The 22,483-nt window shown below is 52.6% G+C and overlaps 5 protein-coding genes across 5 annotated transcripts; 4 read left to right on the top strand and 1 right to left on the bottom strand.

The window, feature by feature from the left end:
- Window positions 1–250: 250 nt before the first annotated feature.
- M406DRAFT_332555 (uncharacterized protein) lies at window positions 251–1,024 on the top strand (the record flags this gene model as incomplete). Its single annotated transcript, XM_040920756.1, has 2 exons — window positions 251–507; window positions 556–1,024. The coding sequence occupies 2 exons, from the start codon at window positions 251–253 to the stop codon at window positions 1,022–1,024; spliced, it is 726 nt and encodes a 241-aa protein (XP_040773147.1).
- Window positions 1,025–2,977: 1,953 nt separating this feature from the next.
- Window positions 2,978–3,832, top strand: M406DRAFT_72189 (uncharacterized protein; the record flags this gene model as incomplete). The annotated part of the gene is made up of 3 exons (XM_040925528.1): window positions 2,978–3,383; window positions 3,697–3,716; window positions 3,803–3,832. 3 exons carry the CDS (start codon window positions 2,978–2,980, stop codon window positions 3,830–3,832), a joined length of 456 nt encoding a protein of 151 aa, XP_040773146.1.
- A 1,362-nt stretch (window positions 3,833–5,194) lies between these two features.
- Window positions 5,195–7,554, top strand: M406DRAFT_217005 (uncharacterized protein; the record flags this gene model as incomplete). The annotated part of the gene is made up of 3 exons (XM_040915492.1): window positions 5,195–5,359; window positions 5,529–7,206; window positions 7,292–7,554. Coding segments are annotated over 3 exons (2,106 nt in total), but the record flags the coding sequence as incomplete, so codon positions are not given.
- Window positions 7,555–16,843: 9,289 nt separating this feature from the next.
- On the bottom strand, window positions 16,844–17,737 carry M406DRAFT_72187 (uncharacterized protein; the record flags this gene model as incomplete). The annotated part of the gene is made up of 4 exons (XM_040925527.1): window positions 16,844–17,026; window positions 17,369–17,394; window positions 17,485–17,642; window positions 17,694–17,737. The coding sequence occupies 4 exons, from the start codon at window positions 17,735–17,737 to the stop codon at window positions 16,844–16,846; spliced, it is 411 nt and encodes a 136-aa protein (XP_040773144.1).
- A 1,639-nt stretch (window positions 17,738–19,376) lies between these two features.
- On the top strand, window positions 19,377–22,066 carry M406DRAFT_72186 (uncharacterized protein; the record flags this gene model as incomplete). The annotated part of the gene is made up of 4 exons (XM_040925526.1): window positions 19,377–19,499; window positions 19,737–20,747; window positions 20,852–21,637; window positions 21,794–22,066. 4 exons carry the CDS (start codon window positions 19,377–19,379, stop codon window positions 22,064–22,066), a joined length of 2,193 nt encoding a protein of 730 aa, XP_040773143.1.
- Between the last annotated feature and the right edge of the window lie 417 nt (window positions 22,067–22,483).

Here is a 22,483-nt window from a genome sequence, read left to right as displayed (position 1 = left end):
GCAGTGCACTTTTGTTGTTTATGGTTGTTCTTTTTGGAGAGGTCGCGTACACAAAACAGTACGTCAAGGCATCTCATATACCGAGTGCCTGCCCAGCCAAGTCGCCGTCCGTCCAGCTCGACTGGGTGGTGCCTCTCGGCTGTCCATCTCAGCAAGCCTTTCCGGTTCTTGACTATACTGGCTACTTGCGGACACTACGCCCTCAATTCCCCCTGCACGCATGACCACTGGTTTGAGCATTGATGGCATCATGCCTGAAGCGCTTGTGGCGCTGGCCATCGACTCGGGCCTCCTCAACATGACCATTGATGGCTCGCCATCCGCAGTCTGTACGGTCATACCACGATCGAGTCCACCCATCTGCTCCTGCCATTTCTGCTGCTGCTTCTTGTACATCCGCCGCCGGGCCCACAGGTACACCGATATTGCGACCAGCCCGGCGCCGGCTACAGATGCGCCCAAACCGATCCCCACAATCTTGCCCGTGCTGAGACCCGGTGGCATCATGTGAGGCAGTCCCGATGGCCATGAATCTTTTGATCCCACGTCACCCAGGTCCGAGTTCTCGGTCTCGCTCGTGCTTGGGACGGGAAGGGCGCCAGCGAATGCACTGGAGGCTGAAATGCTGCTGCTTGTAGAGCCTGCGGTCGAGGCCAAGGATGTCGAGGTCGCCGTGGGCAGACCGGTCGACACTACCAGGGTCTCACTGCTGCTGGTGGTGCTGGTACTGGTGAGTACCGATTGTGAGATCTGCGGTGTCTCCGCTGAGGCGATAGAAGTGGTCGGTGTTGAGGATGGCGTCGACGATGAAGTGATGGCAAGCGGCGGCGTCAGCACAGTGCGAGACAATGATGACGTGGTGACGGAGGAAGATGATTCGGTCGTTGAAATCGGAGGCGATTGTTGCGTCGAGGGTGGTGACCCGCCCCCAACTAAAGAAGAGGAAGAGGTGCAATCTTCAGGGCTGGATGCTTGTGGCTGTGGCACCGCCGCTGCAAGCAGTTCGAACTTGGCTGCAGGCTGATCACAACACTGCATACCCGCATCCACGTAGCCACAGCAGTACTGTGTAGCCGGCGCGGAGCTGGAGTCGTTACACTGCTGGATATGTACATTATTTTGAGTCCAGTGTAGGTTCAGCGTCGTGCTACTGAGGCCTTGTTCTAAATCGCCAATCTGGGTCAGCGCTATCAACCATTTTGAGGACCTAGGACACATGAAGGGAGAAGAAGAGAAGAAACAAAGGAGAGGTCTTACGGGGCACACAATAAGGTGGACATGCATCACTTGACCACGTCTGGTCCGTACATGTTGCTCTTACGAACTGAGCGGCCGATGTGCTGTTCGCAGAGGTATCTCTGCAGAGTCCTGAGGAGAGACAGGCGGCACTGCTGCTGCAGCACATGCTCGTCCCGGCCTCTGGATTGCATGGTATGTCGCTGCTCAGCTGGCCGCCTGGATAGTAACAGACGTCCTGCGCCCGTGCCAAAGCCGCCAGACACAGCGCCGTCAGACCAGCTGGCAGCCTAAGAAAGAGCATAATTAAGAATTAAGAAGAATAGAATAGGTGGTAGAAGGGAATCGAAGAGCGGGCAAGACACATGAAAGGCCAGCTTTCAAACTGGACGGCGACCTGTCCGTACCAGCAGAGCGTGAAGAGGCTACCTCGTCTGGACCGGAACTCGTGGGGGGTGTTGGTATAATTGAAAGCGGCGCCGTTGTAAGATGGCTTGAGAAGGAGTCCGGCGACTCGCTCCGGCGGTGAAGCTGCGACAAAGCCCAAACTATACGGGGGCTGGAGACAGTGAGAGATCAACGATGGGTCCCGGTTTTTGATGCTTCTTGCGGGATACCACGAGACGTAGGCGAGGTCAGCTGTACATCGCGTTGGCCCCGTAGGCACCACCACTGTAGTTCAGTTTGGTGACGTGAGTAGGTTGGGCAGACAAGCCTGTTGTTGAATTCCTTGTTTTTCTTCTTCTTCTTCCCCCCCCCCCCCTTCACTCTCCATCTTTCTTTCTTTTTTTTTTCCCCCCTCCTGAAAACCACGGAAAGTGATCTCACTTTTGGCGATCCGAGACCTCAATGGGTCGGCAATGTTGCATGGACTACCAAAGCGGCGGGAGGTGTGTGGGGTGTGTCAGGGGAGCATCGCAACAATCCCTGGTCGTTCCGTCTGTGATGTCTCGGGTCGCTCCGTACTCTTTGCACACCCGGCGTCCAGACGAGGCCATTCATTTCAGGTCACCCAGCTCGACCTCCACTATGCCAACCCAGCATTGGCAGAGAGAATTGTCTGCGGGGCGGTACAAGCAACAATCTTCTTGAATGCTGTGGCATATGTTACCAGGTTCGTGAGGGGTTTCGCAAGTTTGTTCGTTGAGGCTGACGATGCTCACGATCTAGCATGAAGCTGGGAAGGACGGGCCCCCTGGTTTCAGACACGTTAGGGGTCTCCACCCACAAATCCATGCGTCCAACCCGTGGGTGTGATTGTCGCAGGGAACAGCTCGAGGACATGCTGTAGAGAGGTGATCGCCTCATGATGCTCTTTGCCATTGCCAGGGCCATTGTCGGCTTGCTATCGTGTGCGCTGTAATATCGGAGAGCAGTAATTGCAAGCATAGCAATTCTCCGGCCAAGACCAGTCATAGGGCTGCAGGCTGCGGCGCGCTGGGTATTACGGTCGCTCTAGGCGATTCACAGCAATCTCAAACAGAGCACTGACTCGTATTAATCCCAGGCCAGGTTTGGATGATTTCAGAACGAAGCAATACTCTCCCTCCTTTTAGAGAACTACCTGAACGCCAGCCAATTAGCTAACAAATAGAGGATGGAAGTCCAGTGTCTTGTTCGTCATCAATATACCGTCCCATCCTGCCGCCAGAATGGCAGTTCTCGGCCTCATCACAGGATCGCGCGCGCGCGTGTGTGTGGGCGACCCATCCGATCTGCCTTGGAAGTTGACTGTGGCAAGATGTGCATTACGTTGAACGTCGTCACAGGTGATGTGGACATTTGGGACGCCATCAAGAACACAGCCTCTGCGCTGCCTTGCGACAGCTGGTGGTTTTTTTTCTTCTCTCATCCCCTTTCCCCATCGACGTCGTGCTTCCGGGAGCCGCATCGAACAGCGTGGAGACAAAATGTTGTTCCTAGCAGACGTTTCAAGGCCAGAACAGATTGGGCGTGTCAGCCTGGCAGAACCAGATGGTCGGCCAGACACGGTTGCTCAAGGAAGTGTGGTGCATTTCAAGACCTCAAGATGCTGGGAGGGTCGACAAATGGCTGGGGCAGTGCCAGCGAATTTACGGTAACGACGGGCACGTGGGCTTCGTCTGCCACCTGCCATCAGCATACGTGCATGAATAGGAAACTGGCAGGTTAGTGCATGCAGCAGAAAAACATACTTGGTTGAGCGGAGTCTCCTGAGCTTGGCTTGGTAGCGATGAAGACCTCATTGCGCAGTGGAAGTGGCTGGGTGTAAGAGGTCGGTGATAGTCTACTAGTAGGAGGAGATCGGAGAGGACCCCCGATCAGGGGTCGGCTCGAGGCCGATCTAAGCGATGGGCTGCTGGGCATTGTCGACTTCTGGAGCTTGTCAACGACCAGCTGGGAAACTCGTGGTTTCACTCGATCTCTCACAGCTCTCGTAGTAATTAGGACAAAGATAGGGGTACTGCCATGATATAATAGACGTGTTATGGTACAACGAGGTGAGGCCAAGGGTGTGAAGGTTGTGCCTTCGCCTAGGTAGGTAGGTGGGATGGTGAAACTACAGGCAGTAACTACTGTGTGGTAGGAGATGACACATAGTGTTGCTGTGTCATGAGGATGTGACCAATAAGCAGGTGTTCCTCGGGGTTGATCCCTGACCCATGTTAGCCCTCTCGTTATCGACGGCTTATCTAACCAACAGAGTGGAGATATCATGACCAATGAGGATGGTGACGGCCTGGGACTGACCCCGCTTTTACGACCCTCCCCCGCCTTTTTTTTTCTTCCTTTTTTTTTTTTTCTTTCCCTCTCTTTTCCCTGTTCTTCACCCGGTGGGCCGAGTTAACGACTCATCCGATGCACGTGGGTCAGTGATGGTTTTCTCATGAGAGAAACAGGACAGCAGTGCAAGCAGACCTCATCTCGCCCATACGGTGTTGGAATGAGTCAAAGAGCGATTGAGGTCTACCAGTGACTCGAACGAGTGAGAAGGAAAAGAATAGAAGGAACGAAGTAGACACAGCAGGTTATTCCTTCCTGGTGGTCAGGTGGCAACCCAGCAACAAACAACAGAAAGAGCCCAGCCTTTTGCCATCTCTGTCCTAGTTCCCCGTTCACCCTTCAACCGGTGTACTATGGTACATACTCCTCTTCTAATTTTTTTTTTGCTTGGACATTCATTCTCCATCTGCCTCAGTGATCGATCACTGGTTCTCCGGATTGCTGTCGTTCCTTCTTCGTTTTTTTTAATCTTTTCGTTTTCTAATTGGGTTTTATTCCCATTTTCATTCCCATTTGTTCTTCTCTTTTTTAAGTCTTTGACCAACCCACGCCCAGAACCTCCCTCGCCCCCTGTCCCACATACAAACCACAGGTCGACTCGGTTCTCCCAGCCCTGCCTGAGGCTTTTCTACCCCGCACCCTGCGATTTCGGCGCCCTGAACTTGTCATCCTCCACCACTTCTCTGCGCCAAACTCGAGCCCTCCCCTCGAGCCATCCAGTCTAACATACCCAACACCAAACAACCTTCGCGACACCGGCCCCGCCTAAGGTCCATTACGCTCTCGACCCCGATTCTCTATCTACAGTACATTGGAAGATCCCGTCTTCTTGTGGGTGCGACTGCCGCGACTGCGACTGCGGTCCACGGACCCGGCTACACATCCGTTGTCTTGTCCCTTGCTTTGTGCCTGCGATAGCGGAAAGTCGCGAGACAAGACAACACACTCGCCCCCCGCCCCCCTCTTCTTCTCCTCTGCTCTCGGCCAATTGTTCCCCCGTCTCAGTCCAGTTCAGCCTTGTGTATCGTGCATGGACGGCTCCTCCCTCACCGGAGCCGGCCCAGTCCCGGCAGGTCTCGGTCAGGCGCAGGTTCAGGCGCAGGCTCAGAATGGCGTGCCAGCCTCGTCCCTCAGCCCGACCAGCCCCATGTCCGTCCGGAGCCAGGTCTTTGGCTCGGCCCCCGGCGTCGGCTCCAATGGCGCCCCCAAAAGGAAGAGGAGCTCCGTTGCCATGATCGGCGACAGCCCTGGCAGTGTCGATGGCGATGACGACGGCGACGGAGACGGCACTGCAGAGCAACACGAGAAGAAGAGGCAGCCTGGTGTCAAGAGGGCTTGTAACGAGTGTCGGCAGCAAAAGGTGAATATTGTCCCATTCTCCTACCTACCGAGAACCCACTCTTGTCGTCCTGTCCTACCCCCTACGTCAAGCCGTTTACTTTTGTTCTTTTTCTTTCTTTTGCTTCAAACTCTCTACTCCTTCTCCTTCCCTCTTTCTTTCTTTTTGCTGACCAACGTGTCCTATACAGCTGCGTTGCGATGTCGTCCAGGACCCCTTCACGAGCTGCTCCCGCTGCGTGCGCCTCAAGCTTGAGTGCAAGATCGAGTCCAACTTCAAACGTGTCGGGAAGCGCAGCAAACACGCAGAGATGGAAAAGGAGATAGACAAGCTGCGGCGCAATGTCGCCAAGGCTAAGGCCCAGGGCTTCTTGCTCGACGAGGACGATGACATGCAGTCCCAGCTACAATCGCCTGTGGTCAACAGTGTCTATTCACACACTAGGAACCCATCCCTGATGGGCTCCGACGAGGCCGTCTCCTCCCTCCTGCACCTCAAGCGGGGTGGCTCGTACAGCGTGCCGCGCATATGTCGGGAGCTGGAAGATGTACGCCTGACCGAGGACGCCGAGTCCCAGCTATTCCACGAGTACTTCTCTCGCTACCACCAGTTCCTCCCCTTCCTCAACCCGTCTCAGCCGCCCGACCAGTACTATGCTCAGCACCCGTTGCTCTACTGGGTCGTCATCTCCGTCGCCGCCCGCCGCTACCACCCGGACCCGAACCTCCTTGGCACCCTGTCCGGGCCCCTCACCCGTCTGCTCTGGCAGACCATCGGAGATGTCCCCAGCAGCCATCACGTCGTCAAGGCCCTCTGTCTCCTCTGCACCTGGCCGCTTCCCACCAGCACCTCCTCGTCAGACCCCACACAGATCCTGTGTGGCGTCATGATGAAGATCTCCACCCTCATCGGTCTGCACCGGCCTCACCATATTAATGACTTCTCGCGCGTCATTATCGATCTCGACAATGAACAGCTGCACGACCGCGTGGTCACGTGGGCCGTATGCAACATTGTCGCCCAGACTATCGGCACCGGGTACGGACAGCCCGCCTCCACACTATACGATTGGACCCTCGCCATCCGCCCTGGCGAGTCTGGGCCCTTCCAGCTCTCGGCAGAACTGGAGGCGAGGCTGCAGATAGAACGCTTCTGCGATAAGGTGTCCAAAGAGATGTATAGCAACGCGAGTGATCCTCGCGGCGTAGCCGGTGACGAGCACCGTGCTATGCTCATGCGTGTCTACCGGCGTGATTTCGGCGAGCTGCAGGCCTCCATCCTGTCCCGAAACCTGTCTCGGGTAGTCAACCTGCATCTCAAAGCGGCCGGCCTCCACCTCCGTCTGGCAGGCTTCTTCGACTCCCACAACACCCCCGGCTACCTGGACGACCTCATGGGTCTGTGGAGGGCCACCTGCAATTTCCTCGACTACATCATGGAGAGCGAGGCGTCGTCACCCCTTGACCCCCACGCCGGTGGCGACCTGCTCAGGTTTGCCACCAACTACATCCAGCAGATGCTGGTCGCTGCCGGCTTCGCCCTGCTGAAGCTCGTGCGCTCCTTCTTCGTCAAGTCCATCGACTTCGAGCGTGGCCGCCTCCTGTTCCACCGGACCATCACAGCCATCAGGTCGACCAGTGTCGTGCAGAACGACCTCAACTGGAGGCTGGCCGAGCTCATGGTACAGATGTGGAACGGGGCTCGCGTCAACAAGAAGGACCAGGGCTACAGCGATGACGATTCCCTACACGACATCGACGACAGCCTGCAGCTGCGGGTACGCTGTAGACACAGCATGAGTCTTGTCTATGATTCCATCTGGCACTGGAGGGAGGAGTACCAAGCCCGGGGACGAGGCAACCTTGACTGTGAGTGAATAAAGCACTGTTCCACCATACCACCATCCCCTTTCCCAACCCCACCTACAGCCGTTCGCTAACGGTGAGGGCACAGCGCTAAAACAACCTACCAATCCAGATTCCGCAGATCAATCCTCGGCCTCATCGACAACGCACCTCGACCCTCCTCTCACGGCAGCGCACGGCCTGCCGACGAGCATTCTGGCGACTGCCAATGGGGCTCTTACGCCGAGCGGTGGGTCAGGCTTCGGCGGCGCGCACGCCAGTGGCCTTGGGGGCGCTGGCTACGAGCCAGCGAGTTACGACTTCTTTGACCCTCAACACTGGATGCTGGATGGGCTTCTCGATTTCAACTATGGCAGTGCCTTTGTCCAAGAGATGGGCGCCTAGAGCGGACCATAGTTTTGGAGACGAGATATGCATGGAGGCTCAAAAAGAAGGCACCGTGCGGCTGGGAGCTGACACACACTTCACAGCACAGACAGCCAGCTCTTTTCCGATTGATACATTTCTCTATATTTGCCAGTGTCACTTACACCCCATTGTGGATGGAACCAAATTGGTCCAGCTTAAGATTGGCATGCGATGACGGTCAGAGGAGGAGAGAGGGACAAAGACAGAAGACTTGTTTGAGAGGAGCGACTCGTACCTTGTGAGTACGACTCATTGTTATCGATTCATTGCTATCGGTGGGTATCTTGAAAATGCCAAGACGAAGCTTGATGACTATATGTCAGGATAAGACCGGTATGGGCGGTTTTCTGAGAATGTGCATTGCGTCGGAACGAGAAACAGGATTGGTTCTCCCCAGAACTTCGTACTGGTGGCCGGAATCATTCGATTCCCATTGCCTTGCTTTTGATTTTGCTACAAGTTTTATTTGCGTCGAATCTCGAAAACGGTGGAAGGCTCTGGAAGATTGTCATTCTATTTTAGCTATTGTCAACTCTGGGGTGTAAAAAAGATACCCCCCTCTGCTCCCTCTGTTGGGTACGAATACCTGCCGTGTGGAGGCCATCTGATGATGGTACATAGTTGCTATGGCCCGGTTGGTTTGTTCCCCTAGATGGGAAGACTGTGTGTGTTAATATCAAAAATAGCACATTTATCATATTTTCGGAATCAGATATTCTTCATGGACGAAGGGCTACAGGTGACGTTCAGTGTGCTCGCCTTCTTTCCCCCACAGGAGCTCAACATGCCGAGATGGCCTGTCTATATCGCAGCTGTGCCACAAGGTGGTCTTGGTTGTGGTTATGTCCTCGATTGGCCAGATCACGGTGCTTCGGTGAGCATGTACCGGCACCATCGACGACGTTGTTTGAGGCCTTCAGTGGGATACGCGTATGCTGTGGACGCGATCGCAGGCCGCCCGCGTCGTCTGCTACATTCATTCCGCACCATTGCGGAATAGCGGAACCGGGCGGAGTACCACTCTTCCTTCCCTTCCTTCCTTCGTTCCTACAACTCTGGCAGGGGATATACTTGCGGGCGGCTTCACACCTCCAACGCCACACTAGGTCGGCCGCCTCTGGAGGCCAGGATTGAGTGGGCTAGCACAAATAGGAAAGAGAGCATGGTGAAGGGGTCTCAAGGGGGGTCTGTGTGTCGGTTCTCAATCGACTACGGAGGTGTGTAGGCCATCGTTAGAAAGTGTGGTTTTGGGCTGAAGAATGCGCACGTGGAGTCATTAAGCGCGCTTGCTTATGGAGAAGCAGACACCGAATGACAGTAGCAGAAGAAGAAAGATCCAACATCAACGTGGTTACACGAAATCCACAACCCCGTAATGTTATTTCCACTTACTGATACTTCTCGCGGCACCTAGGATTGGCCAGCAAGTGGCTGCGTACACTGTGCCCCAGTCTCTCGTGTCTCAAGTGTGTTTATGTGACTAGACTTGATCACCAACAGCCCATTCGATCGTCAGCCCTACGAGGCTGTACATGTGGCTTGTCACGATCTCGAAGACCCCTAAGCTATCCTAGGTAAATAAGTAAGTAAACATGTAGACCAAGGTAGAGAAGTGTGGTCTCCGCCTCCAAGAAAATCTCTCCCATGTTTCTAGGCAGTATTTGATTGCAACGTTGCCTTTGTGGGTTGCAGGACTGATGTTGAAATTCTCCTGTCCACGCTGTCCCATAGAAAACAGTAACGAGGGATCGATCATATGGAATCCTTCGCGAGGCTTGCAAGCGCCTATGTTATGGTTATGCATTACAACTCTCATGGGAAAGCCTGCCCGATCCTACCCTTATGGCTATCGCTACCACCCAATACCCTCACATAAATCCACTCACCCACACACACACACACACATTCCATCGTGTGGAATGACGGGCGTTATATGCACCATGCTAATATAGCTTGTCGCAACGAGGGAAAAGCCCCCATTAGATCCTACCGGAGACTACAAATCCATGTAGGTAGCATTGCATGTCGCCACGAGAGAAGAGGGCCATGCATTGACATCTGCCGATAGGATTGAGAAAAGAAAAAAGAGAAGGAGAAAAAAAACCATACCGCGCATACATGGTAATTTACAGTGTTACATCGGAAGCGACTATTGCCAATGTCATTTATGATTGACCTGTGGCTATCAGGACCTCCTGTCCTTGGAGAAACGCACAACGTCGCCCCCACCGCTCCTAACTGTTTCATAGCGACACGCTCGGGAAGGTGGCTTGGGGAAGGAGGAGGGGGAGGGGGAGCTGAAGATTTACGAGCTGTTCTTATGGCTCCCTCAGATGGAGAGAAGTCTCAGGCGTAATTATTGTGGCAATGGACTCTTGAAGAGGGAAAGATAGAACAAAAGGTACGTGAGCCAGGTACTGCTTTGTTCGAGCAAGTAGTGATGAGCCCGTACGCACGGGATGGAATACCTCATTTTGACTCAAGTAATTAGTAGAGGGAAACTGTCTGCGTACTTTTGGTGTATGCCTGCAACTTGGATGCACTGGCTGGGGCAGATACCGATTGGAATGGCGTTGTCTCACAATCTCTGGAGTAGACTATTTTCCCCAATCGAACCCTTCGGCCATCGTACTATTGATTGCCTTTTCTCGCAGAGTAATTTACCGTTAGCTTTAAGCTCCAGCTATCTCTCGGAACCGAGATCTCATTCTGAGGACAGCAACATCCTATCGAAGCAGACCACACCCATAGCCGGATGGGAAAAGCGTGTACCTGAACTGTGTGTGTGTGTGGACGCCGTTGCACCAAAGTCCTAGGCCGCACTCGTCATAGGACTAGAGGAGTGACTGTGGGCAGACTACATCTGCCGCGACAGCTCATTCAATAGGACAGAGGGAGGAGGTGTGGCAGGAGTCTGTGGGTGCTTGGGCACAACAGACTGGCTCCATAATACAAGAGAGAGCAAGAATCCCCCTGCCCACTGAAGATCCACTCTGGGCCTAGAAACGGGTCAGAACGGGGTGCGGCTGAAGAGCGAATGTCAGCTTGAAGAAAAGGTCATGACGGATCGTCCGGAGGATTCAGTAACGTCATTATCTTCGATACCTTCCTTCCGTGTGGACGTGCCCTTTGTGGAACGAAGCGGTGGCGTGAGTCAACCTTTCTGGCTTCTCTTCTCACGTGGAAGGGGTGGAACAGATCCTGAGCGACCGCGCACGCGGCGAGGGAGATGGCGCAGCAGGGTTCGTTATTATTTTCGAGCATTGACCCGGAAGGAGAGACCTCATCATAATCAAAACATTCACTCACTAGCTACACCTCTGGCGGTCTCCCCTTCCTTGCTCTCTCTCTTTCTCGCTGGCCACCAGGAAGGGGGGACCGGAGCACAGCCTGATTTGGATTTGTGCCGCGCGATAGGACGGACCTACGGAGAAGGATTGCGATTCCCACGCACGCACGTTGAGCCGATTCCGATAGAAGAAGACTTGTCAGCAACAGGTTCAGAGGACCCGGCCGTAAGGCTGGATGTGGATGGTCATTCTCTGCTATCTCTCTGTGTGTGTGTTCTTCCCATATTTTTTTTCCCTTCCCCCAAAAAAGGAGTCCACTGCTGCTGGATTCTCAACGGGTGGCCCATGGGGCTTGAGACAAGCTCGAATGTTCCGCGGGGACGAACAGGGCAGGGTTCAGGATCCTTTCAAGGTGAGGCGGCTTCACATACTGCAGCTTTGCCAGCCTCGTAAGCAGTGCAGTCTTGTGTCATAATGGCCTTTTTTTTTTCTTTTTTCTTTCCTCCTTATTCTTTCTCTTTCCTGGTGGGCAGAAGAGCCCCCCTTTCCCCTTTCTCTCTTTCGCTTTCGCTTTCTCCGCATAGGATTCATGGTGGGACGGCCACCAGCAGAGTGCGCGAGCGAGTTGAGTGGCAGCCAGCTTGGTAAGACATCAGTCAATCAATACATACATGGGCGCTACCGGGGGAAACAAGGGACCCCAGTCGCAAGTGTCACTTTTGACAGACCCTTCTCCCTGTTACATGATCGACGCCAAGTAAGTTAAGACAGGGGGTCCTGGCATATAAGGTCAGGGGTACCTTGAAAGATCAATTCCAGTGGCCAAGCGTGTTAAGCGCGGAGCAGTCGCCCATGTGGGCGTCGCGGTGCTGTGCTAGCCAAACTGGAAAGAGAGGGAGAAGAAGAAGAAGAAGAAGAAAATGTACTATGGCAAGAAGATCTCCATTCATCTTTCACCTGCTGGCGTGCTATGAAATCTTTTAGCAAGGAGAGTCCACTCTCATGTGTATCAGGAACTGGAGAACCTGGCTTTTTCGTGGGAATGAGCAGTCGTGTCTTTCCACCATTTTCTTTACCGAGTCAGTGACTGGACACTATTCGCTGAGCCCTTCAAGCACCATTTCACCTGGATATGCGTGATGTACCATGACTATGTATACTATGTACCCTGTATTCGAATTACCCAGTGAGGGTCCTTCCCTTTTTGCTCCTCTGTCCCCTGCCAAGGGACTGCATCATAACATTCGACTACCGTTGTTCTCTTGTTAGCCGAAGTCCCTAGAGGTATGTACTTTGTATCATGTACGGGACAGAATACTCTGCAACGTGGTCTGTGCTGAACTCTTGCGGGCACGCATACGACTGAAGTCAGAATACCGAATTATCCCGGGGACCCATTGTTTCCCCAGTCCAAGGACACGTAGGAAGTCACATTCCGGTGAGTCGCGACAAGGGGTCAAATCGTCACATGAATGAAAGGGAAAGGAAACCTGAGCGGAGCATGCTAGGGAGAGAGAAGGGGGGGGGGGCAGGGGTCCGTTTGCTGCATACTGGCAGCAAGAAGAAAAAAAAGGTACATGTTTGTGGTCCTTTTGCCAACTGTTTTTTTACTGGTTACCAGCTGTCTGGATATTGTCACCTTGGTCCCTGTCCTAGACCGGCGCTGGTTGTTTTTTGGGCGGGCGGTTATGTGAAAATGCCCGAACTTGCGCATACGTATGGTGCCTTTTTTTCTTCTTCAGTTGTAGGGGAAGTCCTTGAACGGCGTTTACACATGCATCATAGCAATTTATCCGCGACGGCGAAAGTAAGCCCATGGTATGTTTTTTTTTCTGTTATCATCCAAAATAGTGATTCGATGGTCAGATTGCATCTGTTGCCCATCACAAGCATACAAATATTGTACATGTTTCATGTGCCTTACAGTCCTTTTACGTCTTTGCACGCTATGGTTAGTTTTCGGGCCTCAATTGTGACCAATTTATATATGGAGAGAGGCCCGATATATGTGAACATAGCAACACTCTCAGACAGCTTTTTTCCGCGGTCCCGACCATTAGAGACCGTGGCTCACGACACGGGCTACACCCACAGTGCTGCTTCCATGGCATATTCATGGAAACTGAAAGAGCTCTCTTCCTCCTTTACGACCTTCCCTCCCGAGAGGCGCTCTACTATTGAAATTTCCAGATTAGGCCTCATTCCGGTACTTTTGCTGCTGCGTAGCATTCAGGGCAGGGAAGATTGAGGTGGACTGATGGGATGGACAATAAGCAGGTGGAGAAAGACAACGAAGCTATGGAGTACTTTTTTCTTTTTCAAACATAGTATTTAAAAAAAGCCTCCTAACCTTCAGAAGCCTGAGGTAGGTTCTTACACCCCGGCCTTGGCCGACCAAGTACCGGTCAAAGATTGCTGGCGTCTCGTCAGAACTTAATCTGCCGACCAGGCTGACAAGCAGCAAGACATGGCAGTGCTAGACCGCCAGCCCCGTTGACCAAGTGTCCCTAGCCTGCTAGTCTAGTCTCAACCATAGTTGATCTTCGTACATGTTACTGGACGTCATTGTCTCTGGTGCAAAAGGTTGGCCCGCTGGGCTGACTCGGGGTCACGGTCTCCGCCCTCGTCACCACCACAACAACAACTACTTGAGGATCTGAAGGAGAAAGACAAAAGTACGGTGAAACCTCGGCTGGGGTAAGTGATTCTATGATTACACTGTATGTACACCACTTATACCAAGTATGAGTGGTACAAACCATACAGTCCAGCTTCCTGAAGGGGGACCCATTGTATTTTCAGACTAAGCCATGGACCCCCGCGGGCGTAATGCTACAATTTTTTTACAATAGAGCTCGAAAGTACTTTTTGTCGAAACGGCCCGACAATTTACGCTGCTGCAGCCGAGCCTATAGCAAAGCGGCAGATTCTCCCCGTTAGTCACGCAGCCAGGCAAGAAGAGCACGCCACTGCTTTGTGCGCGTGTATTTGCTGTGCCGCCTCGTTCATAGATCTGGGCTCCACGTCGAACTAGGATGACGCATGTTCTCATAATTCTATAGCGGGCGTCTTTTTCTTTCTTCTCTTTTTTCCCCCGCCGTATTTTTCCTTTCGTTCTCCCATTGGGGATCCTATGTAACTCCAAAGTTGAGGCTAGTCAGGCCAGCTCATGGGTCACCTCGAGCCCGGCCTTGGCTACGTGATCAGAAGAAAATGAAAGACCAGACGATAAGAAAAGCCACTTGAGGGCCACAAAGGCGGCCACTCTTGCAACATGTGTGGACCGCGGTTGCAGAACGAGGTGTGGGGGAAGAAGAAGAAGAGGGGTGGCAGGGTGGCAGGGTGGAAAGGTTTTCTTCCGTTTCTGGTCTGCGCGGCATTCCGCGCCTATCAATTCCAATTTGGGCAACCAAGAGTGGGCCGATTGCCAGAAACGAGAAAGTTGGGTTAGGGCCCAGTGCTGTCGCGGCGCTTGCTGTAGTGCAGTAGTCTCCTCTCTTGAGAATGGAAAGGTGTGGTGGCCTTTCCTCCTACCCTCCTCCCTCTCCAACTTTTCCCGGATCTGAAGCAGAGAAGAGCGCCATTGGCCGCCGTTGGCCACTATGAGCCGGTTTGTTGGTCGGCTAGTTGGTCGGGTTGGGTTGGCTACAGGGGCACGCCACGTGAAGCAAATGAAAGTCTCAACCCTAGCTGCAGGCGGATAGAAGGGAAGAAAGGGGGGGGGGTGGGATTCAGCGGGCTTTTTGAGGTCGTAAAACGAAGCCAACGGTTATGGTGACTGGTGTTGTGTTCGGCATATGGGGCCGAGTTGCAGTGCCCGTTGGAACCTATAGTTACCGACCGGTATGTCTGCAGTGTGCGGCGGGCATGATCCCATGACCGGAATGGATGGCACGCGGGGGCCAAAACTGCCAATTGGTCCCGGCATTACGGGCCCGGCGCTTAGAGACACAAAGACTCGCAGACAAGACGCATCATCAAGGCGGTGGTGTGACAATCCAACCCATTTTTGGGGGTTTCGGCGAAGGCCAAGTCCTGCATGGGCTGCCCGGAAGCATAAGGTAATTAAAATTCGTGCGGTGTGACAAGTAGGCTCGCTTAGTTTTCTACGACTTGACCTTGATTGCGCTGCCGTGGGTAGATACTATGGTAGCAAATGATCTCGATAGCTTGTACATTGAGAAGTAAATGAAGAAAGAAACAAAGGAAAAAGGGCGTCCATGGTGTGGGTTGTCGGACGATTAGGAAATGATACGCGATCGGGAGCCCCAACAAATCGTCATGTCGTCTGCCCCGCGGATCAATGCCAAGGATCGAGGCCAGATCAGACGGGGGCGCAAATGAAACGAAAATCCACCTAGAGGAGAAAAAGATGACAAGGATGTAGCGAAAGGGACCATAAGAATGTCTTCTCGGATAATAGAGAAAGCGATGCGAAATGCATTGGGTACTTTGCGTTGTCGCAAGATTATCAGCGTTGCAGTGAGCTGCTCATGCAAGGAACTTTTACGTGGTCTGAGGAGCTGGTGGAGAAAGACGACTGCAGCGATTTGCTTCTTGCTTCTCAGCTCAAATCACCAGGAGAATGGCTTTGTGAGGCTGAGCAGACGGCTGCCATGACTGGTCTGTCTATGCAGATGATGATGCACACTCGTTGCGAACACGATGATTTTGGTCAACCAAGGGGTTTCCAACCATCCCGACCACTGAACGTCATGTCTCCCTCTCCTTAAGCGCCGCACAATGTGCCCGACCACTGGTGCTATGGCTACAATGGAGCCGCTATCAGGGCGGACAGTTACATAGTGCGTGACCAAACAACGATCCCTCCTGCATATGCTATGCGTAGGAAGGGGGGGGGGGGGTTGAAGAAAGAGGGCGTTCAAGGCCAGGACCAGGGTATATAGGTCTTGAGGCACACGGGTACATTCATGACATATGCTATCTATCAGTGGCAGCAACTGAATTGCGGTGGCTATCGTATCATACACCAATGAATGGTTGGTCACGGCCGTTGCGCCTAATCTACTATAGTAGCGTCTCTTGGGCGCTACCCTACTATACTTCTCTTGGACTAGCGGATCCCAGCAGGACGGACCGGGCCGTGGTTGGCTGATTCGCACAGGCAACCGAGACTAGCGCGCCTATCGTAGCAGCTGCTGACACACCGTTCGTTCGTTGCGCAGCCACTGAGAGCTGTGGCTTTCATCCCGTCAGCCCCCCCCCCCTTCTTTCACCGCCCCCTGCAAGCACGGGATTTGTATCAGAAGCCTACAACTGGTTACGGGCCAGGGGCTGCACATCCTGCAGTGCCTTGACGTCAAGGAGGGTTGCATCCCTCGTCGTAAGCGATATGCTTTACTCTATGCAACTACACACGATGTGTGCCTAGGAATGATCTTTGCCTTTTAGGCACTCCATGTTCGATGTACTAGTGTTTCGAAGACGTGAAGTTGGTGTGCTGTTGTTGCCTGGTCACAATTGACCGGCCATCTTCATATGAATCAGACATTATTTGAGAAAATCAACGGACCTGGTGATACAAGTATAATATATAACACGGAAATAGCAACTGTTAAATGCGAAAGGGCAGAAGCACCTTCCATTATGGTCTGTGAGCAGGAGACTAGACAAAGTGGCTGTGCGGGGCCAGGATTGTCACTGCCGCTCCAGAGCACAATATGTCATGATAGCGCCTTCCCCGGGCGATATGGTATGGTTATGACGAAGGTGAGGGGCAGAGCTGGCAGGAGTCATCATCATCATCAGTTGTATGACAATGCAGGCCAGCGTCCCTCTTTCACAGCCAGCTGCATGCTTCGTTTTGGCCTTGAGTTCCTTTTTTGTTGTAACAAAAAAAGAAAAGCGAAGAAAAAAATGTCTCAAGTTCCAGCCTGTCCCAATGATCGGTCGGAGCCGATCGGGGAGAAATCAGGAGAGATTCATTTCCCCGCCATGAAAAACGTGTCCATCCCATACTCTTTGTTTACCACCCCGGGCCGCCCATTACTTCCCGACCACCCCCCCCTTCCTTGCTCCTCTTTTTCGCCAGCGACCGTTGTGGGCGACGTTGCAATCTTGACCGCAACAGTAGCAGCTACAGTGCAATGTATGTACTTCTCGTACTATATTATTGTGGGTATGTATGAACAGAGAGCAGTCGTTCCCACTTCTAATACAACCCTACTATTTGCAACGCGGATGATCCACGCCGTTAGCTTGTGCTCGCTTCGCTGCAGGGTTCTTTTGCACGACGACCCTGCCAAAGGGCTGAGATCCTTCTCGTCCCGTCAACGTCTGCTTGACATCCGTCTCTACCGGTCCCCTTCTTGCGGCTGCTGCTGCTGCCCTTCACCCCTTCCTTGTCTTGTCTCTTGTGCGTGTCCTCTCGTCCAATGACAACCTGCCTGTCATCTTCGCTTTTCGCCTAGGCTAGCTAATACCACTTGGCACGGAAGAAAACTTACACCGATCGATCCTTCATTCCAGCAGTCTGCAGTGATAGTTGCCATAGCATTCGGTGAGTGGCCTCGACTATGCCGAACGATGCAAAAGTTTGGCCTGCCCTGTCGTTAAAACACACCTTTGAAAAGCCCTGTACACATGTGCTGACGGACCCAGGTGCCTCTTTTCTCCCTCTCTTCCCAATGTGAAGCAGTCGGATGATTGGGCATGGCTCGAACCATGGCCACCTCCTCAAAGCCAACAACGCCCAAGCCATGGCAAAAACTCAGCCATGCTCTAAGTATCGCAATGGGTTTTTGGGTCTTGGAAACTATTTCAGCCTCTTACAACCTTCCATCCCTCAGTACAGCAACACGTTTCTCCCTGTACATGTCTCTCTCTCTCTTTCTCTCTCCATAGGCGCTAAGCAGCGCTTCCGTCTTTGGGAGAACCAACCCAACAACGCACGAGCCTCCGCGCGTACACGATGATCAACGTCCTCTCGTACTCTTTGTTTCTTCAGCCCTCAAGTGGGCCTTGTCCATGGCACGCGCCAGACCCCGCGTCATAATGAATCTCCAATGCGTCAGGGAACATGGTCCGACAAGAAGAAGAAAAAGAAGAAAAGTATTTAAAAAAACAAAAACAGGCGACACAAGATTATTTTACCATGGTACGCAGGCATAATGCCCATCATCTCGCCTACGTTGCCTAAAATGCGATGATCGTCAGAGTGCTGGCACCGAGAACGGACCAATTCAGACCGACCTCCGGTGACTCGAAGATGAAAAGGGCGGCATAAAGTCAAAGTGTCAGTGCGCTCACCTGATACTACCTTGTCAGCACACAAGCCGTGATTGCTATTGTCGAGTGAAGCTCCTCTGTGAACATGAGTTGTTGGCACTTTTGCCTCTCGACTTCCCGACCACCAAAGCCGGGGCCGGGTTCACCACTTTCGCAGTCCAACTCGAGACTGGTCCTAATAATAACGAATGAGCCCTTACCAACACAGATGTACAAAAAAAAACACCAGAAGAAAAAGAATCACATACATACGCAAAATTAAAAGAACTTGTTGGCAAGTATGAAAACGTACTGCTCCTGCTACAGGCTGGTACTGGCATCACATGGTACATTCTAGCAGTGAGCTCACCTCCGTTATGCATACTGAGGTGGTATACAGGGCTTAGGGGGAAATGCTGGCCTTGGGGGTGCGGATGTGAGCTGCGAGATCATCTACCCTACTCCGATCTCGACTCTGCTTCCATTTTCGAACGTCTACTTTTCCCATACAGCTCACTCCCGCCCCCTCCCCTGTCCTCTTCCTCCTCCGGGCTTTGGGGTATCCACAACAGGCGGATTTGCATCCGATCCTTGTAACTCAGGTTATGCCGTATCCAATCCATCACACACTCACACAACACGCACATACACACACTCAGACACAGACACACAGACACACACCGGCCTGAGCCTCGTTTGCCCTGCCTCCCCACAACCACCCTACCCGTTTCTAATTGGGACTTCCGTGGGTCCAGGGTTAGAGCCGTCATGGGGGGTAGAAGTGTGGAGACTGTGTCTGTACCGGGTGTTATGGGTTGTGGATCCATGCCGTACCTGATGTACCATAGTACTATGGTACCACCATCAGGCTCCACCGGCTGGGTCTTCCTCCCACCTGCGCGCGTGTGTTTGTCTGTTTGAATTGGAGGCCAGGCCCTCCACCAGTCGAGGCCGCCTCTTCTGGTTTCCAATGGGGATCTGGCTATCTTTGGTCCCCTTGTCCAAGGAGGGACGCATAAAAACAAGCGACTGTCCTTCTCGGTACAATACCCACGTTGCCCGACTCAATTCATCAGCAAAGCGACAAGACTCACTTTATTTTTTTCCCCTTCTCTTCTCTACAAGCAGTGTCTTATTAGTACTACCGCCCCTCTCGCCTGAATCACTTTGCTTTTTCCCTCTTCTTCTTTCTACACACAAAGAGCCATCGACCTCGAGTTCCTCTCCCGGATGTCCAACTTCTTCGATATGGCCGCTGCCAGCCCACGATATGTCGATATAGATGCAGGAATCATGCCTGACGGGTCCTGTCCAAGCATCGCCCCTTCTACCGTCTCTTATTCTCACTCTGACCATAACTCATATTCTGAAGTAAGTATTCTGTATACCTAGTTCCTCTTCCAACCCTCTTCCTCTCTTATCCCCTGTCGTTATTCTTCCCAAATCTCTCTTGTGTCCTCCTTCTACATATAAAGATGGGAAGTTGGAACCCCCTTAAGCGCCACTCGCGTTGGTCTCTTAGCCTTTTCGTTGTTTCTTTTCTTTCCCCTGCCTTATCTATTCCTCATAACCACAAGTATAACTAGCCTTGCTCATGCCAACCAACAGGGCCCACACATTTCATCGTTCGGCACATCACCTGTGCTCGATGATCACTTATTAACACCTGCGTCAAGCGCCGCATCACCCCAGCTACAACAACGCTCCTGCAGACAGTCACCCTTTGAGCAGCAGCCAATAGACCCTACGCCCTGCTCTCAACAGCCAACGCCACCGCCTCACCACAACACAACCACAGCAACAGCAATGTACGCTTATCCGGACTACATGAACAGCGTCAGCCACGTCACCTCCTCCATGTCTATGCCCACCACTGTAGCAGAACAATCTCAGGACCTCATGGGCTCTTACCTTCACCACTCCCCTGGCCACGAGGAGCCGCCGCCGCCGCCGTCCACGCCATACTATGGCTCCTACAGCGTCTCTGTGCCCCCAGAGCCCACGGACTCGCCGTACTACCTACAAAACGCGGCCCTCGATAACAACCACATGAGAATGTTGCAGGCAGATGTGAACGGTGGCGGCGCATACACACCCCGCCGCCTGGCCCCGCCTAGCCATGCACCTCCGCCCATGAGCAGCACCCTTCTTGCGGCTTCTTCGCATAACCCTCACGCCTACCAGCGTGAATTCCAGATATCCTTTCCCAAGCTGTCACCGCACGGCCGCCATGCTTCGCTCCCCATTAGGCGAGATCCGGCGCGCAAGGCGAAAGCGCGGAGGAATAAGAAGGGTTCGCTGAGCCCATCCGCACAAAAGTCCATCCGAGTCGGCAGCGTAGGCGCTCCTGCTGCTCCTGATAATACTGTTGCGAAGGAGAACGAGGTTCTAGAAGAAGAAGTTACGCTGGACGACAATACGCCAGCTGATCTGAGACGGCTGTGGGACATTCGGAAGAGGTGGCTGGGCAAGAAGGGCAACGGCATGTGGGAAGATATCATGGTCGAGTACCAGGGAGAGGAGAATTTCAGCGAGAACAAGAAGACGCAGATCAAAGCGGCGCTGCAGATGAAAATTCACAGGATGCTTCTCAAGCACGGAAAGTGGCCAACGAGAGATGTAGGTCCCTCATCCTGCCCCCTTTCCCCCAGATTCTTTAGTCGTCATGAAGAAGAAGAAGAAAATATCAGCAAGCTAATCTTCCAATTTACTCCACTATACAGGAGGCCGCACTTCTTCGCGCTTACAGGCGATGGGAGGAGAGCCGCTACAGCGAGATTCTCCGGCTCTATGAGGAGGAGAAAGAGTTAGCAGGCGAGAAGAAGGCCTACGAGTGGAAATCTCAGCACATTGAGGCGCAGTTGGTCAAGATGGGCCTTGAGGAGCCCGAGCGAGACCGCGACTCCAAGGCCCGCAAGAGAAAACAGGCGGCCGCCCGGCATCACACGCGCACGGGCAGTGCACAGCACCACGTCGGTGGTCTCCTGAGACATGTACCTCCTCCGCAGCACAGGCTTCCTGGCATGTTTGAAAACCCCTTTGGCGATCCTCACTACATGGCACAACAACAGGGCCACTACGATCTTCGTGCCGCCTATGAGGCCGACCTGGCCGCTCTTGGTGCGCAGCCTCCAGTGCTGACAGAGGTTCAACAAGACCGTCTGGTCAACGACATCTTGGAACGGAATCCGTTCGAGGCCTCGCCTGAGACTCATCATCATCATCATCACAATCACCAACAAGATGACGCAGACGTCAAGATGTCCGACTATGCACAGCCCGAAGGCGATGTTCTGCACTCTCGCACGCGCAGTCGATCTTCTACTACTACTCCTGCCGCGACTATGACTACTACGACTGCCACCAGTACTCCTGCCACTACTACTGCCTCAATGCTCTCCATCAACGGTGTACTGTCCCTGGGCGCACCACCTGTTCAGCAGCTACATCACCGGCCGTCTCAATCACCTGACATCAATGCGCAGCGCTGTGCAGCAATGGCAAGGCAGGTGTGTGGGGAGATTATACATAATTAGAGCCGCAACTTGTGCTATGTGAGCTTGTGTAGGTGGATGCCTATGTCACTCACTCACTTACTTGCTGTGCCTCTGATCATTGTCTTCGCAATTTCTTATTGTTTTTTTAATTGTTTCGTTTTCTTGCAGCTCTACGTTATTGAAACTTTGATGGCATTCCTGGGGGAAAACATATTACCAACCAGAAAACGACAGGGCAGAGAGATGGCAGCTGTTGAAACGTTATTCATGTTTGCGTTAATTTCATTCTTGCTTATACTCGCTTGTCATCTGTGGATACAACCGGGTCTCATGTTTGACAATGACGAGTTTGTTTGGCTTCATGCTTTGGACGAGCACAAGTTGTCTGATAAGGGAGAAGGGCAGAAAGAGAGGAGGGAAGGAAAGACATTGGCGTTGTGATTCTATAGATTCCCAAAATCCCCCTCGGGATAAGCACATGTATAATCCAATACCCGCTTATACACATTGGTATATATATGTATATATCTCTTTTAATTTGCTTATTATCCTGCAATGCATACAAAATCATCAGAGTGAATGATACTCAGCATCATCTCAGAGTTGTTCACTGTATAAAGGTCATCACAAGAAAGAGTTCTGCATTATATGATAACCACTGAATGAACCAAGACTATGGTGAATAGAGTTTTCTGGTCCTCTAAATTAAGCTAGGGAACAAACATAATTACTTAGGTGATTAATCACTTTATCTTTATTTATATCTTGTTCACTTTAATTTGCCGATTTTAACGCCCATTTTTCCCATCACTCTATAGCAGCAACTAGTATACTCCATCACTTTTACACAAGACCCGC

The sequence above is a fragment of the Cryphonectria parasitica genome, assembly GCF_011745365.1.
Source record: "Cryphonectria parasitica EP155 unplaced genomic scaffold M406scaffold_7, whole genome shotgun sequence".
Taxonomy (NCBI): Eukaryota; Fungi; Ascomycota; class Sordariomycetes; order Diaporthales; family Cryphonectriaceae; genus Cryphonectria; species Cryphonectria parasitica.
Note: the sequence above shows the minus strand (reverse complement) of the source record. Positions and strands in the feature narration are given on the sequence as shown.